At 40.5% G+C, this 17019-nt stretch overlaps 1 protein-coding gene and 1 long non-coding RNA gene across 2 annotated transcripts in view; both read left to right on the forward strand.

Annotated features, from left to right (window-relative positions):
* arnt2 (aryl-hydrocarbon receptor nuclear translocator 2) overlaps nt 1–9041 on the forward strand; it is a 40774-nt gene extending 31733 nt beyond the window's left edge. The window contains exons 13-19 of the mRNA XM_057015746.1: nt 1442–1514; nt 1855–1966; nt 2074–2176; nt 2690–2828; nt 3318–3468; nt 5872–6017; nt 6114–9041. Of these exons, the coding sequence (XP_056871726.1) occupies nt 1442–1514; nt 1855–1966; nt 2074–2176; nt 2690–2828; nt 3318–3468; nt 5872–6017; nt 6114–6212 (823 nt within the window). The 3' untranslated portion in view covers nt 6213–9041. The remainder of the gene's footprint in view (nt 1–1441; nt 1515–1854; nt 1967–2073; nt 2177–2689; nt 2829–3317; nt 3469–5871; nt 6018–6113) is intronic.
* Nucleotides 9042–10280: 1239 nt separating this feature from the next.
* On the forward strand, nt 10281–15800 carry LOC130515559 (uncharacterized). Its single transcript, XR_008947205.1, has 2 exons — nt 10281–12005; nt 12113–15800. It is a non-coding gene; the product is annotated as an uncharacterized LOC130515559 (long non-coding RNA).
* Nucleotides 15801–17019: the final 1219 nt, after the last annotated feature.

A 17019-nucleotide genomic window follows, 5' to 3' on the forward strand; every position in this document is an offset into this window, starting at 1 on the left:
TACTGAAGCATCAAAAAAAGAGGATTTAAGTTAATTTTATTGTGGACATTCTGCAAGTTAATGAACTGACACACAGGAGACTCAGATGACTTGTGTCGAATTGAAGTTTACCAACACAGCGACAGTTCATGCATGAAGTGCCAGCAGCAATTCTCATAAGACATTTTGTACCAAGAGGTTTATAAGGAAAATGGAAGATGACTTGCTTTGGATATAGTCACTGAGAGCTCAGTAGCTCCTTCGGGACACTAAATGAGACTAAAGGTCAAGTCTGCCTTACAATTTAGAATTTAGAGGGAACTAGGGTAGTAATATTCCTCCACAACTTGGTGCCAGATGGGCCGGTCTGAGTATTTCAGAAACTGCTGAGCTACTGGGTTTTTCCTGAACAGCCATTTCTCATGTTTACAGGGAATGCCCCAGAAAAGAGAATAAGTAGCAGTTGTGTGGGCAAAAATACCATGTTGATGTGAGAGGTCAGAGGAAAATGGGAATACACGTTCAGATATAAAAGGGCAAGAGTAACTCAAATAACCATTTGTTACAACCAAGGAATGTACAACACAATCCCTGAATATACAACACACAAAGCTTGAAGAGAATGGGCTACATTAGAGTGTCACACCTGTCAGCTAAGCTAACATTATAAGTGACTCTACAATTCATACAGGCTCACCAAACTTGAAAAGATATATGAAATATGTTCCCTTGTGTGACAAGCCTCTATTTCAGCTGCGACATTCAGATGGTGGGGTCAGAATGTGGTGCAAACAATATGAAAGCTTGGATCCATCCTGCCTTTCATTAACAGTTCAGGCTGGTGGTGTAATGTGTGGGGGATATTTTCTAGGCACACTTTGGGCCTCTTCGCACCAACTGGGCTTCGTTTCAATGCTGCAGCCTACCTGAGTACTGTTGCAGACCCATCCATCCCTTTATGATCACAGTGTACCCATCTTCTGGTAGCTACTTCCAGCAGAATATTGCACCATGTAACAAAGACCATACCCTATCACACTGGTTTCTGGAACCTGACAATGAGTTCACTGTGCTACAATGGCCTCTCCAATCACTAGATCTCAATCCAATAGGGCACTTTTGGGATGTATTGGAGTGGGCAATTTGCATCACAGATATGTAGCTGACAAATCTGCAGGAACTGCTGGATGCTATCATGTTAATATGGACACAAAAAAAAACCTCTGAGGGATTTTCCCAACACCTTGTTAAAAGAATGCCATGAGGAAATTAGGTGGTTCTGAAAGCAAAAGGCTGTCAAACTTTTTACGAGCAAGGTGTACCTAAGGGCCTGGTGTGTGTGTGTGTGTGTGTGTGTGTGTGTGTGTGTGTGTGTGTGTGTGTGTGTGTGTGTGTGTGTGTGTGTGTACATACAGTATACACAGTGTATGAAGCTTGTCTATTGTCTTTTTGTGATTTGCAGACAGCTTCAACAGCAACAGGCAGAACTGGAGGTTCATCAAAGAGATGGATTGACTGCTTATGACCTTTCCCAGGTTACCACAACAGCATCTGGCTTTAAAGTTTAGCTATAAATGTTGAATAAAGGACCCATAACCTAATTAACAGCTAAATTCAATCAATCAATCTTTATTTACATAGCGTCTTTTACAATCAAAATTGTTTCAAGGCGCTTTACAGAATCCCAGGGCCTAACCCCCAAATTACATGGTTAAATTTACAGACAGATCTTAATATTTTTAGATAAGATTCTCTCTAGATTAATTGATAGATAATAGAAATGTTATTTATGATTTTGCAGTAAGATTTCAATATTATGACTTGCATGTAGCTCTAAATTTTTCATTAAAATCAAAACATTCAAATTCTCATTAGGTGCCTGTGCCTAGCGTAAGCAGTGGGGTCCATGAAGCAGTAAAGAACACAGACAAGACAGAAACACTTTTCTCCCAGGAACGAGATCCTCGCTTTGCTGAGATGTACACCGGTATCTCTAGTTGTACAAAAAGAGTTATACATACAACTATGGAAACCCTGTTATTGCTTTTAATTTCCGATTTAACAAACGCTCTGCTTTTGTACATTTGTGTATAGCGGGAGATAAAAAGATGATGGCTCCTTCCTCAACAGCTGGAGGACAGCAGCTCTACTCACAGAGCTCTCCCTTTCAGCAGGGGCACAGTGGCAAAGGCTTTGGGTAAAGCTCAGCTTCTCTATTTATGGAGTATATATTAGTACAGTCAGGTCCCTAAAGTGGACTACCACAATGTCAGTGAAATGTAGAGTTTCAGGTTTGCAGCTAAGGTAATGTGGGGGCCCAAAGTCACTCTCTAGGATTGTTTGAATTCCCCTAATCTAGTGGCATCTGAAATATGGTAAAGCCATTACAACTACACCACTTTAATACCCCTTCCAATCTAATACATCGCATCCACATCTCCTATTAACAAACCACCTGATCTCACCATCAACAGCAGAGCTGAGAAGAAGTGTGGGCTGAGCTATTTCCTGTACACTTTTTATTTTCTGATTCATTTTTATGTTTGTAAATCACCCCTTATTGTATATTTTTTATTCATTCACAATGAAGGCTCTACCATTGACATAAATTTAACTCAGTATTCCTTATTGTCAGGAATATTTACTTACTTGTATGTAATTTATGAATTTATGAGCTTTTAACTTTGTTTTGTGTGTTTTTTCTACTCAGTTCATCGGTTATCCATGTTCCTGCTGTGAATGAAATCCAGGCATCAGGGTCATCTAATCAGAACCTTGCTCAGATCACAAGACAGCTCAACTCAAATCAGGTGGCATGGTCTGGCAACCGCCCCCCCTTCTCTGGGCAGGTACAGAACTGCAAATTAAGAACTGCAAGGGCCCGAAAACTGCTAATATTACTCAATGTTTTATTTATATTTGGCCAGTCTTACGGGGTGTTTGCATGCTGCAGCCTGGAGCAAACATGTGCAACCAATGTCCACACAAAAAGTATTTTCCACTGGTTTGGATGTACACTCTGCAAAATATATCTGTTAAAAGTTTTACTTAATAAAAGAAATGAAAATGAAAAAAGACAATAGATATATCTAATGAAAAATGCAGGAGGTAATAAATGCAGAAGATTAAATATAAAATATCTTCAGCTGCCATCCTAAGGGTGGATGTCTGACATACATTTTATTTCATTTTGAATCCGAGCATGACCTGCTCCTCCTGATACTGCTGAGAGAACAGGCCAGTGAACTAAATGTGAATCTACTTAAAAAGTTTTTGTATTATTTATTGTGCATGCGTGCACATTTGTGTAACCACTAACCAGTGTTTATGCTCTCCAGTCCACTAAAGCCCAGTCCAGCCCATTTGGTATTGGTTCTGGCCACAGCTACCAGACTGATCCAGGCTCTTACAGTCCCCTATCATCTCCAGCCACTTCCTCTCCGAGCAGCAACACCTATTCAGGACTGACAAACCGCAGTACAGCTTTTGGTGAGCTTTCACTTACTATTAACTGACTCTAGTCATTAATCTTTAGTGGACATCACTCTGTATCTGTGGTTTTCAATTATCCATCCATCCATCCTTTATTTCTCTGGGAAATTCCTTGAGATAAAATCTGTTTTTCCAATGAGACCCAGCCAAGACAGGCCACCATTATAAATTGCAGATTTACAACAGGGCACAACAATACGTAGTGATCTTAAATAAAACTTGGCTCATCTTCTCTTCTTTCGCTTATCCGGCTGCAGAGGCAGCCTCAGCATAGTCTCTCCTGCGTGTTTTGGGTCTGCCTCGGGGTCTCCTCCTGGTAGGACATGCCTGCCAGGCCAATGTCTTTCCACTGAGCCATTAACTGCTCCCTCATTCCTGTGTTTACCAATATGATTAAAAAACTTGATAATCAAACTGCCAGATTGAACCTTGGTACTGTCGCGGATTTTTAGCCGTTTGGAGAAGAAAAACTATTAATCTAAGTTACTGCGCAGGAGATGGTTTTATTCCAGTCAGTCGGTCAGGATACACACACCGAAGCATGCGGAGAGCTCTCTACTCAATGTATACAGTTCTGATCTTATATAGTTGAAGGCCCGCCTCTGAGGTGCAGACGTCTTCACAGCATGTGTTTGCTGCATGCACAGGACACAGGACGCCAACACAGTAGGTGTGCGCTGTATGCACCACAGGAGTTTGGTGCCTTCACAGCAGGTGTTCCGGCTGGCGCAAGAAGTTGAATGACTGAGGATGTCCCCCCCTCAGTCGTTTGACGCTAGTCCTCTTTCAACCTTTGTTTCCTTGTAAATAAATGAGGAACCAAATGGACTTCATCTGTTCTCCCAGTCTCCACCATACCCTTCCTAAATTTCCATTTCAACCCTTCCTTTTGCTCTCAATTTACATTTCACAATAAAATACCATTTCAATTTCCTCCTTTTGTATACAATTTACATTCCACAATCAAATTCCATTTCAGTACATAGAAATCTCCCAAACTTTTTTTATCTGTGACCCTCTGCATGTATACATTGTGTTCTATCTTGTGTTCTACCAGCCTCCACTCCATCAACATCTGTCAATCTAATCAATAGCAGCTTTTGATCAACAGACTCAAATGTCTTGGACAGGTCAGCATGTCATCACATTTCTGTTTCTATCCAATAAAATACAGGGATGTCCTGATCATACTTTTTACCCCCAACTCTGAATCCTTTACCGAGTCCCAATCTGATGCTTTGGCAATGCAGTAACAGATAGAAAGAAAGAGCACTTCCACGTTGTCCCTTAATGTTGACCTATCATCCATCCATCCATCAATCAATCAATCAATCAATCATTCAATCTTTATATAGCATCTGTTACAATTAGAATTGTTTCTGGGCTGTCAGGCAGCAGACGAGAACCCAAAAGCGACACCAGAGTTCGGTTGAACACAGCTTTATTATCAGGAACCGAAGGCAGACAGGATATTCCGGGGAACAGAGTCGTCAGAAACAGGCAGGCAGGAAAACACTGGAGAGTCATGTGGAACACAGAGGACAATCTGGCAGGGAGGCAGCGTAGCGCAGGGAACTATAAGGGCTCTTGATTACTGATTCGCCCCAGGTGCGCGGAGTGAGCGAGGACACACGGGCGGGATTGCCCACAGCTGTGACACTAGGCGCTTTACAGGGCCTGACCCCCAACAAGCAACAGTGGCAAGAAAAAACTCCCCTTTAACAGGAAGAAACCTTGAGCAGGACCAGGCTCATGTAGGAGGACCCTCCTGCTGATGGCCGGCTGGGTAGACCTAGGTAGACCTATGCACCACTATTGACTCATACTTATAGCACCAGCAACTGGTGACAGGAAGTTACCTGCTTTGAAAAAGTTCTGACAATTTCATGCTTAGCAACTGGTGAAGAATTCAATACTGTTGGATTAGTCACTAAAATACAGACATTTTAACTGTGGACTAATTGGACATGTAAAGAGCCACTCAATGCTACTTACAGCCACCTAGGGTGGCTAAACCCGTTAATAGGGTCAAGGGGCAATTACACTTTAATTGGGCCAAATGGGTTTGGTTTTTTCCCTCCATAATAAATAATATCAGCATTTAGGAAGATGTTATGTTTACTCAGGTTATCTTCTAACATTTGTGTGATTATCTGAAATATTTTTGTGTGTAAAAAAAACAAAATATAATAAAAAAAAAATTAAACCAGGAAGCGTAAAGCATTGTATTTTTGTATGATGGTGTTTAGCGATTCAGATCATTCAATAGATAACCAACCTCTTCGATAGAGTTCAGTGTGAAAGTTTTAAGCACTTAAAAGGTTAGAATTTATGGATAAAAATGACAAATAACAAACAGAAAGGTTTCCTCTATAATTGTGATGGCATTAATGTCTGCAGATGTGTCTGGCGAGAGCAGTCAGAGTGGAACTCAGTTCCAGGGTCGTCCCAGTGAGGTGTGGTCACAGTGGCAGAACCAGCATCACTCCCAACCCACTGGAGAACAGCACACGCACCCCAACCCAAGTCAGACAGAAGTCTTCCAGGTAACAGTAGATACCCAGAGGAGGTCAATGGGCCTTTCAGCTGCTAACTGCTAAAAACGAACACATCTACACAATGTACCCTCTGTGTCCCTACAGGACATGTTACCCATACCTGGAGATCCAACCCAGGGAACAGCCAACTACAATATTGAGGACTTTGCTGACCTTGGGATGTTTCCCCCCTTCTCTGAGTAACGTCCACATCTCACTGATTCTCTCAGAATTAAAGTAATATTTACATTCATCCCACGTATTATATTTTTGCGATGTTACCGGATCTCTGTGTGCAGCACAGTAAATGTCTGCATTACCACATGCAACCTTACAGTTCATCAGTGCTGTCTGTGAGGACAACAGTTTGTATCTATGTACATGCACAGTCATCATTGCTGCAGTGTGGAGTTTTGCCATTGGATGAAAGAAACATCAGTCACCCTGTGTGTCCATTCAGGGCTAGATGATGTCAGTCAATTCATTATAGCTTTACTTGTTAAAAAGAGAAACGCAAAACAGCTACCTACATCCTAACGTAAACTTCATTCTTGTCTACAGCTATCTGTGCCGTCTATGTTATAGCCAGTATTGTTAACTTTGCACCATTCTGTATTCAAAATTGATAAACAGTTGTAAAAAAAAAAAAAAAAAAAACCATCTTTTTTTTTTAATTATCTTTTTTGGCCACTGATTCAGTTTGTTTTCTTTTGTTATATAAGTGTCCATAATGAAGTTCAAATTAAAAACTAAGAAATCGAAGCAGTGCTCAGCTGTGAAGTTGAAGGGTTCACTAAAATGTATTATTTAGGAATGTATTGATGCAGACTGCCTCTATTTTAGTTTAAATGATTTACTGTACTTCCATTTAAATGAATATTACACTCAGGTGCTTCAGTGCTGTGCAAGTGAAATGCATGCACGCCTAAATTCAGGTTCATGTAATTGACTTTTCTTTTTGCGGAGCATGCCATCTGAAACATTTCCTAACAAGCTCTGAGGTATTTGGTTGAATATGAACAGGTAAAATTAGGCAGAACACTTCAGAATTCACCCTGCTGATTTTTTTATTAGTCCGATCAGCAATTAAATAAGAGAATTGATTCTACTGACATACTGCCTCCTGCTTCACTGATGAGGTGCTATGCTTTGGATCTTGAGGAGTTCTTTTTTCTGTTTCCACATTCTTCTGCCATTATTCTGGTAGAAGTTGATTTTTGTCTCATTAACAATCTCTAAATGTATTCTTTTGTCACTCTTAAAGCCCTTTGTGGCAAACGACTTGATTTTGAAGCTGACGTAAAGTCCCTTAAGTTAAAACAGAACTTCTACAGTCCGGCTACATCTTGATTGTTCTATTTAAAACAAATTGCAGCGGTGGAGAATGGCAGGCATAGTAAAGATAATTGATATCAAAGTAATTACAGATAATATTTTTTTGCCATTTGTTGATAAAAGAACATAATATGTATTCATATGATCTAAGGGTAAGAAAGGATAAAATTTAGTAAGGATAGATGTCAAAGCCCAGGAATAATAAAGAGTTATGGCGTTTGAATCTTTTTTTTTCCACTTTAGCCATATAAGATGTTCATCAGAAGCTGATAACATCATCGACTTCCACTGGCCATACTTTATCCTTGCAATGATCAACGGTGCACAGAAAAAACAAAAAAATCTTTACCATTGATGCTACTTGTACCGCAACAGTGGTGTCTTCTTTTGAAAGAAAAAGAAACCACCCGCACCACTGTCACCATGTTGGGGCATCTAATGGCTTAATGCAAATGCATTCACCCATAAAATGCTGTCTAGGCTTCAACATTATTATCCATTGTTTTGTAAAATATAAATTACAAATTATATTAGATTTCACTTTTCTTTTTCAAGCCGTTTAATAAGGGAGCTCATGTTTAATTGCAAAGCTGAGGAAAAGCCAAGAAACACTTCAGAACGTCTTTCAACAAACCTACCAGCCTGCTGCTCACTGAAAATGTGCAGTAGAAGAATGGTGATATCAGAACACGGATTTGACACACAGGTCTTGGTGATTCATGGTACAGTGAGACTAGTTTAATATTAAGAGTCCCAAGGTCTTTAATGGAATATACAAAGTTAAAATACATTTCTAAGCATCATTTGATACTTGCGCATAAAGCCTAGGATTTAAACAATGTAGTTTATGTGTTCTGTCTAATTGAGACTAGAAAATACATATTTTTACAATAATTCAATGTTTTTCCACTACATTCTCCCCTTTTCCATTAAACATTTCTTGAGTTTTGTTTTTGGGTTTTTTTCAAAGCTGTTTTAGGTCCACTGGCATATATCATATTTCTGTCATGCAAAGTCACCATATTTGACTACAATGTTGCTAGACAGAAGAGGTTAAACTGACTTTTGTCAAGGATGTTGGCTTGCCTAGCACATCCACTTGCACAACAGTCCTGAAAAAAGAATTAGAAGAGAATCAGTCCATCTTCTTTACCTATGGCTGTCCAATTATCTTACTGTGTAACCTATATTTAGTGACATTAAGATGGGGGAAAAAAAAGAGCGTGATAGATAGTTGATAAGCCAAAGCTGAAGTGCACTTCATTAAGCTATGGGAAGTAACTGCCATACTGATAAACTGCAGTTTATGTGATAATGTATTTGTTGTGCTTTAGCTTTTGTGACTTATCTTTTTTACTTTATAATTTTCCGAAATTAATAGACTGGAATTTTTTAGTGGCAGCTGTTAAATGACAGATTGTATGATGTATCTGATTGACAAATGGATGAGCATACAGCATTGTTTTTGCTGAATATCACCAGTTAATGTTTGTTCTGTAAATATTGTGACTCTTTATGTTTACCAGTGTTATTTTCACACTACATGTCTGTAGTTTTAATGATACCATGTGCAATGTGAGTACATACAGTATTTAACTATTGCTATTTAGTTGTAGCTGTAGAAATTGTGTAAATGTGATTCATTATTTTGTGTAAAAAAAATGTGCCTGTGATAATAAATTGTCATTGATTATGTGGCTTCAGTTTTAAGGTTTGGTATTCTATTAATCTAATCTATTGCATCAGATATGGAACTAGCAAAAATTGCATCAGATATGCATCAGATATGGAACTAGCAAAAATGGCAGATGCTGTTGAAGATTAGAAAAGATCATGAAAGATTAGTGTCATGCCAAATGGCAGTTTAGGCTTTTCAGCTTCGCCTCTCACTCTTACCTTAAATTGATTTCCTGTATTCAATTACTTTAATGTTAGACAATGTAGGGGTATTCTGCAGCTTCAGTGTCACTGGTTAGTTAATTCAGGTGGGTGGTCCTTTGGGACAATCAAGGCATAGAAGAGAGTAGACACATACTGGAGAGTGGTAGTCTTTGTTTTATTGAAATAAAACAGTTTAAAACATCTGCTTAGTGCATAGATGCATCCATATCTGTGGTAAAACTCAATACATTTTTGGTTGGCTGTAGGTTGCGATCAGAGCTAGTTTAATATTTCATGTTTCTCTATTGAGAGGCTCTTTATTCAGTTTGTTTTAATTATGAGATAGAGTGAATTGTATTATTTAATGTAATCCTTCTATTAATCATGCAAATTAAATAGAAAATGTATTACCTTGATCCATTCTAATCACGGACAAGTTATAATGATTAATTTTGAGGGGGAAAAGTGTCTTTTGGAGGCTAAACATACGGTAATTGCCTTTCGAAGGAAAAATATTACAACCAATTAAAACTGGCAGAAGAAACTTACAAAATAAATTTTGGCAACAACATTGTTCAACATAATTCAGAACAAGCTACAAAATCAAATATCTTTAGATTTTATTACACAATCAGCTTCTCCTTCAACCCATTAATAGATCATGAGGTTATGCAGGTAGGAATGAAAACCCAATGGGAAAACTTTCCTATCACCCCTTATAACTTCTTTGAATGTTAAAACTCAAATTATGTGAAGCGTGCTGCAAGGAAGAGATCTAGGTCCATATATTCTTCACTGCCTACAATTCTTTGTTTGTAGCCAGCATAGCACAAAACCCTAGAAAGAGCTGTGATTTTTATGAGACACATAGAAAAGGCAAATGAAGTGAAACTTTAGCTTTCAGACCAAATCAAACTACTGCATGCAGAACATCACTTAATAAAGCAGGTACTGAAAGCTAGTCAAGAGTAACTGAGGGTAAAAGAACAACTCCAAAATTGACCCTTACTATCATCAAACGACACACCAAACCACACAGCTGTCTCACTAATAGACCACACCCCCTGGGGGATGGACCAAGTATAAATGAAATATGCCATCTTGCATGATGGCCGAACCAAAGGCACACCATCAAAGATTTTGTGGATGATTGCCAAGTTTGCAGTGAACACGAGGACAGAAGAACAATGAAAATAGACACAGGCCAATATCCACTGCCAACAAGTCTTTTGGAAGTGAAAGTGGAAGAGACACTTGGCATACAGCTCGAATATGGCATTGTTTACCATCCCCAGAGCGAAGGGGTGGTCAAAAGAGTCAACTGAACACCATGGCATGAATCATGTCCACAGGAAAGACCAATTGGGTCGATACACTGCCAATTGCATTAGTAAAGATAAGAAACCAGGAGAGGCAAGGCTTGTTCCTCGGCCCTCATGAAATCTGTACAGGAAGCCCAATGAACTGGCCTGTTGTCCATTCAACATTGCCAAATGTTATCAAAGTGCCCAAGGAAATGTCAGAATATGTGAAAGCCATCTCACATGCTGCAATAACAAGTTTGCCTCCAAGTGCATGAAGTAAGAAGAGGGCACCTAGCAAACCACCGACAGAAGACCTGGGATTGGAACCAGGGTCTTTGGTCTTTGTAAACATATACAAAGTAAAATGGAATGAACCAAAGTGGTGTGGTCCTGATGATGTTTTGTTGGGACTATCACATTCACTGAAACTCAAAAAGGGAAACAGAAACCATTTTGTCCACCTAACCTATTAGGCCAAAGCTGAGGGACCACACCCTAAAAAACATACCCCAGGGCAAGAACACAATTTATGCTGTTGATAATGTTATCTGTTGGGTTTTATTGTCAGTTGTAAATGTCTTTTTTTACATTTTATATATTTTCTACTATTTTTGGGGACAAATAGAGAAAACAATTTGGTACTATTGGATATTATTTACCAACTTACAAGAGATAAAAAGACTCAGACTGGAATATTGCATTACAACACAAGGCAGAAGACTTGTCATGTTCTGTATGTTTCAGGCCTCTGAATTCATGTACCTGGATGATTGTGTGACACCTAAGGAAAACTTGATAAGCAGAGCCACCAGAGAAAAGATAAAGACAAAAGAGTAAAAAGGGGGAGAAAGTGAAAAAAGAGAGAGCTCTTGGTTTGGGATTTTGACTATTTTGTCGTATAGTATTATCTGTGAATAATTGTGTTCATTTTCTTGTATTTAGGGATTGAAGGGTTAAAAAAATTCAAAGCTAACGTCAATACCAAAAGCGTGATAATGTACCCCAAGGCTCTTTTGACAAGGCCATAAGGGTCCATCCAATTCAGAATTTGAGGCTAGAAATATGATAGCTGCAGGTTTCAAGTCACTCTTAATTTTGATCTCACCCAACAGAAATGCAGAGTGTATTAATTACCTGTACTATAACAAACAACGGTTTGTTAACTGTATGAGAGATTCTGTCAAGGAATTAGCTGAGCAACAAGACAAGGACACTAGATTAGCAGCCTGGCAAAAGAGACTTACCCTGGATATGATCCTCGCAGAGAAAGGAGGGGTTTGCAAAATGATTGATGGACACTGCTGTATTTATATTTCATCCAACACCTCCCCCAAAGAATCCCACTGCCTACTGGAACACAAGCTAGGTGTCATCAGAACCTTGTACCACCGAACCCAGAATGTGCCCACCAGAACTGAGGGAACGGAGGAAGAACAGAAGCACATCAAGAGAGCCCTCAAAACCTGTGGCTACCCTGGTTTGTACTTCATCAAATCTTTTAGGAAACCCAGAGGACACCGAGAAGAACTGGTAAAAAAAAAAAAAATTTTAAATGGAACAGCATTGTCATTTCATATGTTGCAGGGCTTCTCCTGAAAAGCTCAGGAGGATTTTCAATAAAGATGACCCGCTGTTGAACTTCAAGCCCTCCAACACCCTAAGGCGGCAGAAGCTCATCCACTCAACGGACAAAATACTGGGACACAAACAAGGTAATGTAGTGTATACTGTCCAGTGCAGCGAGGAATGCCCAGACCTGTACATTGCGGAGACAAAACAACCGCTTCACAAGCGCATGGCATACCATAGAACAGGGGTGCTCATTACGTCGATCGCGATCTACCGGTCGATCGCGGCGTGACATTAAAAAATATCAGCCTATCATCCATTCCGTCACTTGATTAACATACAGGGCAGCCAGTTAGATGACAACTGAATTTGATATTCAGGTGACCAATCAAGCGCAAACAACGGCGCTAAGTGCAGCAGAACTTACGATGTCAGCCTATCAGCAGTCCCGTTTCTTGATTGACATACAGGGCAACCAGTCAGAAGCGCTAAGCTATTCAGCGAATTACCTCTGATTTTAAGCCATCGCTAAAGCTTATGGTCAGCAAAATGAATGAGGGAGCGGGACCAAGAAGACAAAAACATATCACTTTCATACGGAATGGGAGGTGGACTTTTTTTCCCCGATGTCATTTTCGAAGTGCGTTGAAGATTATTAAGTCAATGAAGATTAATAAGTCCAAATACCTTTCCACTATGACTGATGAACATTTGGAAGTGTGCTTGAGGCTGGCTGTCAGCAGCTACTGTCCAGACAATTCATCCCTGGCTGATTCCATTCAGTGCAAGTCATCAAAGTAAACTCAGGCAATTACAAAAAATATTAATAGTTAATTATTATGTGTGTTTTGCAATATTGGCTCATTTGGTTATACAAGGTACATCAACATACATTGTACATACAACGAATCCTCAATACATTTGAAAATAATTAGATGTTTTGCATATTTGTGGTGGGTAGATCATTTTGACTTGGTCATTTTGTAAGTGGCTCGCATGCTGAAAAAATGTGAGTACCCCTGCCATAGAAGAACCAACTTCTCAGGCCAGGACTCAGCAGTTCACCTGCATCTGAAAGACAAAGGACACTGTTTTGAGGACAATGCTCTACAGGTTTTGGCCAGGGAAGATGGTTTGAGAGAGGAGTGAAAGAAGCCATCTATGTCAAACTGGAACAACATCACTAAAAGGAGGTGGGGGTCTGAGGCGTCATCTTTTACCTGATTACACTACAGTCTTGAAAAACATCCCCAGGAGGAGTAGAGACCATTCAGATGTGGCCACTAATGAACCCCAATGTGTCAGGGGAAGTTTCAACGACCCCCATAGTGAGTGGTGGAGCAACCAACAACCAGGTGACTGAAGCTGCAAATGTGTTAATGGCTCCTGAGGAGTATAAGTATCTGGAACTCCCAAACAGTCAGCTAGAACTGATTAAACCTCTTGGATGAAAGGTAAATGTCTTCATGAAACTCAAACAGTCCAGTTGCTATGATTCAACTAAAAGAATGACCATGACCTGGATGACAGAGAACCTTCACAGAAACCTCCCCCAATGGCTCTGTGATGGCCTTGCAAGGACTCTGTCACAAGAGCAAGAGAAATTCAATGCTAAAGTTAAAACTCACTAAAAAAATTGCTAAGCCCTGGCTTTGCTCGGTCTATAGTTTAGATTGTGTATGTATTAATAAAGTTTTACTTAGTACTCCTCAATCACTGGTTCCCAAATCTGCATCAACGCAGAGAGACACAGAGAGACATTGTGCAAGGCATGTGTCTGTTCTGTTGTCACGACAGTGGAACACTTATGGACTTTGACCGGTACGCTTACAACTGATTTGGATCCAAACCATGTGTACACTTTTAGCAATACCTCACGTAACACATAGGGGATGTTGTGTATGGTACACACTGTGGGCTTAAAAGAAATTCAGAACCATTATTTTAAATAGCAGTCTTTTTCATCTCTCTAGTCACCTGGTCAGCTTGTTCCAGTTCACAACCCAATTATCGGCTAGGGAGAACAGTATACATCATGTATGGGGAGTATGGGGTTTTGGTACATTTTAACACAACCAACAGTGTGATGAATTACATTCATAGGTGTAATCCAACATAATTTCCATAGCAGTGTTGTGAGTGTTTTCAAAAGATTGCTTGTTGTTGTAGCTTCAGATCATCTCTCCTCAAGGGACAGTGGCGACTGCCATGTCCCTCCAAGTGCTCCTATTTTACCTGTAATAGAGCAAGAGGCATCAAAATTTGCTGCATACTTAGAACATTCAGGGTTAGCCTGTAACTGTAGAGTTTTAAAACACCACAGATCCAGATTTTGTTTAGTGCAGTAATATGCATGAATGATGTGGGACAGATGATCCTTCTAGTTTTCTCTCTCTCTCTGTCACTGTGTGCAGAGCATTTGCAACAGGGTCCGATTTAACTTCTCCACAGGTTCACCCTGTGGATGATGAAGTGACATCCTGGAGTGGCGCATACCAGAGAGCTGCCTGAGGGAACAAAATGTTAATTGTCAAACTCTCTGCCCTGGCCGTGGTGGAGCTTAATCAGATACCCAAAACATGGGTCATTGAAACTTTTGTCAACAGCAGTTTTTCGTGCCTTGTTTCTGGTAGTATATGCCTGTGCGAACTTGGCTAAATGGTCATGATGACTAGAATATATTCATATCCACCAAGGCTGCTTTCCAGACGGATGAAGTCAATGCAGACAAGTTCATCACCATGAACTCTCTCTAGTTTAAATGAACACCTATAAATACTGATTGGATAGGTAGCCTTGAAGTGTACCGTATTTTCACGACTATAAGGCGCACCTAAAACACTGAGATTTTCTCAAAAATCGACAGTGCGCCTTAATAATATGTGCCATAATATGGAGCGCCTTGTGTGTGGACTGAGTTCCAAAATCTGCTGTGCGCCTTTGGTGGGTGCACTACGGTAAACACTCCGCCAATCGATTAGCGGCACACCTACGCGTAAGGATCCCCTAAAATGGCGCCGGTCAAGCGAGACGCGTATGAATGAGGCTTACTTTAAACTGCAGGCCATCAAATATGCGGCTGAAAATGGCAATCGAGCAATCTTAGTGTTTTCGCTTTATGAGGAGGCGGCAATCTCTCCATACGCGCAAGGACAACTGTTGTGCAGCGGCTGCCCGCGGATTACCAGGAGAGGGTGGCCATCTGCCGCGCCTACTGCCGTGACAAGATAACTGCGCCCAGCCACATCACCAACATGGATGAGATCCCTCTGACTTTTAACATCCCTTTGACTCACAAAGTGGAGAAAAAGGGACCGGCACGGTGGCGATACGCACAACGGGGCACGAGAAGTCGTCGTTCACCGTGGTTATTGGCTGCCACGGAAACGGACAGAGGATGACGGAAGGCGAACACTGCTTCACAAAAACTATGAGGCAGCGGTGGGCAAGTTATGCCACCATATGCGGGTGGATTGTAGACGCATGGGCTATGATACCGTCTTCATGTATTGTAAGAGCTTTCACAAAATCAATGCTGAACCGGAACCGGTCGGTGAGTCCGATTCAGATGATTAAGAAGAGGAATTCGGGATGTTGGACATTGAAATAGTGCAGCTGTTTAATTTAGATACAGAAGATGAAAACTTTGATGGTTTTGTGGTGGAAGAATGAATATTTTGTTCAATAAATGTGTCGAAACTCACTGTTTTACTTCCGTTGTCATTTTTTACTGTATGTTTCAGCATGCGCCTAATAATACGGTGCACCTTTGTATGTTTTAAATACCGAAATAGCACCCATAACTGAGACTGCGCCTTTTAATACAGTGCACCTTATAGTCGTGAAAATACGGTAAGTGCCGCACCGCAGCCCTCTCATTTGCACCAGATGCCAATTTCTCCATGCAGTTGACAAACCATCTGCTCCTCAGTTGTTGTCTATCATATTTGAAGCTGTTTTTTTTATCATGGATAGATAAATAAATAGCCTCCTATAATTATAATGCCATGTTTTCCTGAAACAAGCTTGTAAAGTTAAACTTTTTCTATTAATCTTTGAGTAGACTATCGTACACACAGAGAGATACATACATAGTGGGTTGTTGTAGCTGTGGTCATTACATATACAGTTTAACTTCCAAAATTGTCAATACTTGTTTACATGTTTATCAAAACATTATTAAATTTGTTATTTTCTGTTTCAGTGTGAGTTATAGACAGGAAGAGAGTCCTTGCTTTTTACCTAGTGCTTCATAGTTATAGGCTGAGAGAAAGAACATGGATTTCGTGTTTATTTAAGCTGTTTAGCTGTTTATCCTACGCAGTAATTCGTTCCAAATATTAGGATAAATATGTCTTAGCAATTTAATTCAGCCGTGGAATTCGAGGAATCCTGTGACCGTCGATCGGGACCGCCCTGGTCCTCCTCCTCCTTAAGATTGCGGGGTTTGAGGATGAATCATCTTTGGTGAATTCAGGTGGCCAGCCCCTCGGTTGGGTCCCGACGGATTTACCCAGGATCCCACTTCTGACACCAAGTTTGTCGCGGAATTTTAGCCGTTTGGAGAAGTAAACGATGAATCTAAGGTACTGCGTAGGAGATGGTTTATTCCGGTCAGTCGGTCAGGATACATACACGGAAGCATGCAGAGAGATCTCTGCCTAAACGTACACAGTTCTGATCTTATATAGCCGAAGACCCGCCTCCGAGGCGCGGACACAGGACGTCTTCACAGCGCGTCCGCACTGGATGCACCGCATGTATTTGGTGCCTTCACAGCATGTGTTCCGGCTGGCGCAAGAAGTTTAATGACTAAGAATGCCCCCCCCCCAGTCGTTTGACACAGGTCTCCTTTAAACGTAAGGGCACCTTTGTTTCCTGTAAATTCATGAGGTGGCAAACGGACTCATCTGCTCTCCCAG

This window comes from Takifugu flavidus, chromosome 2 (assembly GCF_003711565.1).
Source record: "Takifugu flavidus isolate HTHZ2018 chromosome 2, ASM371156v2, whole genome shotgun sequence".
Classification (NCBI taxonomy): domain Eukaryota; kingdom Metazoa; phylum Chordata; class Actinopteri; order Tetraodontiformes; family Tetraodontidae; genus Takifugu; species Takifugu flavidus.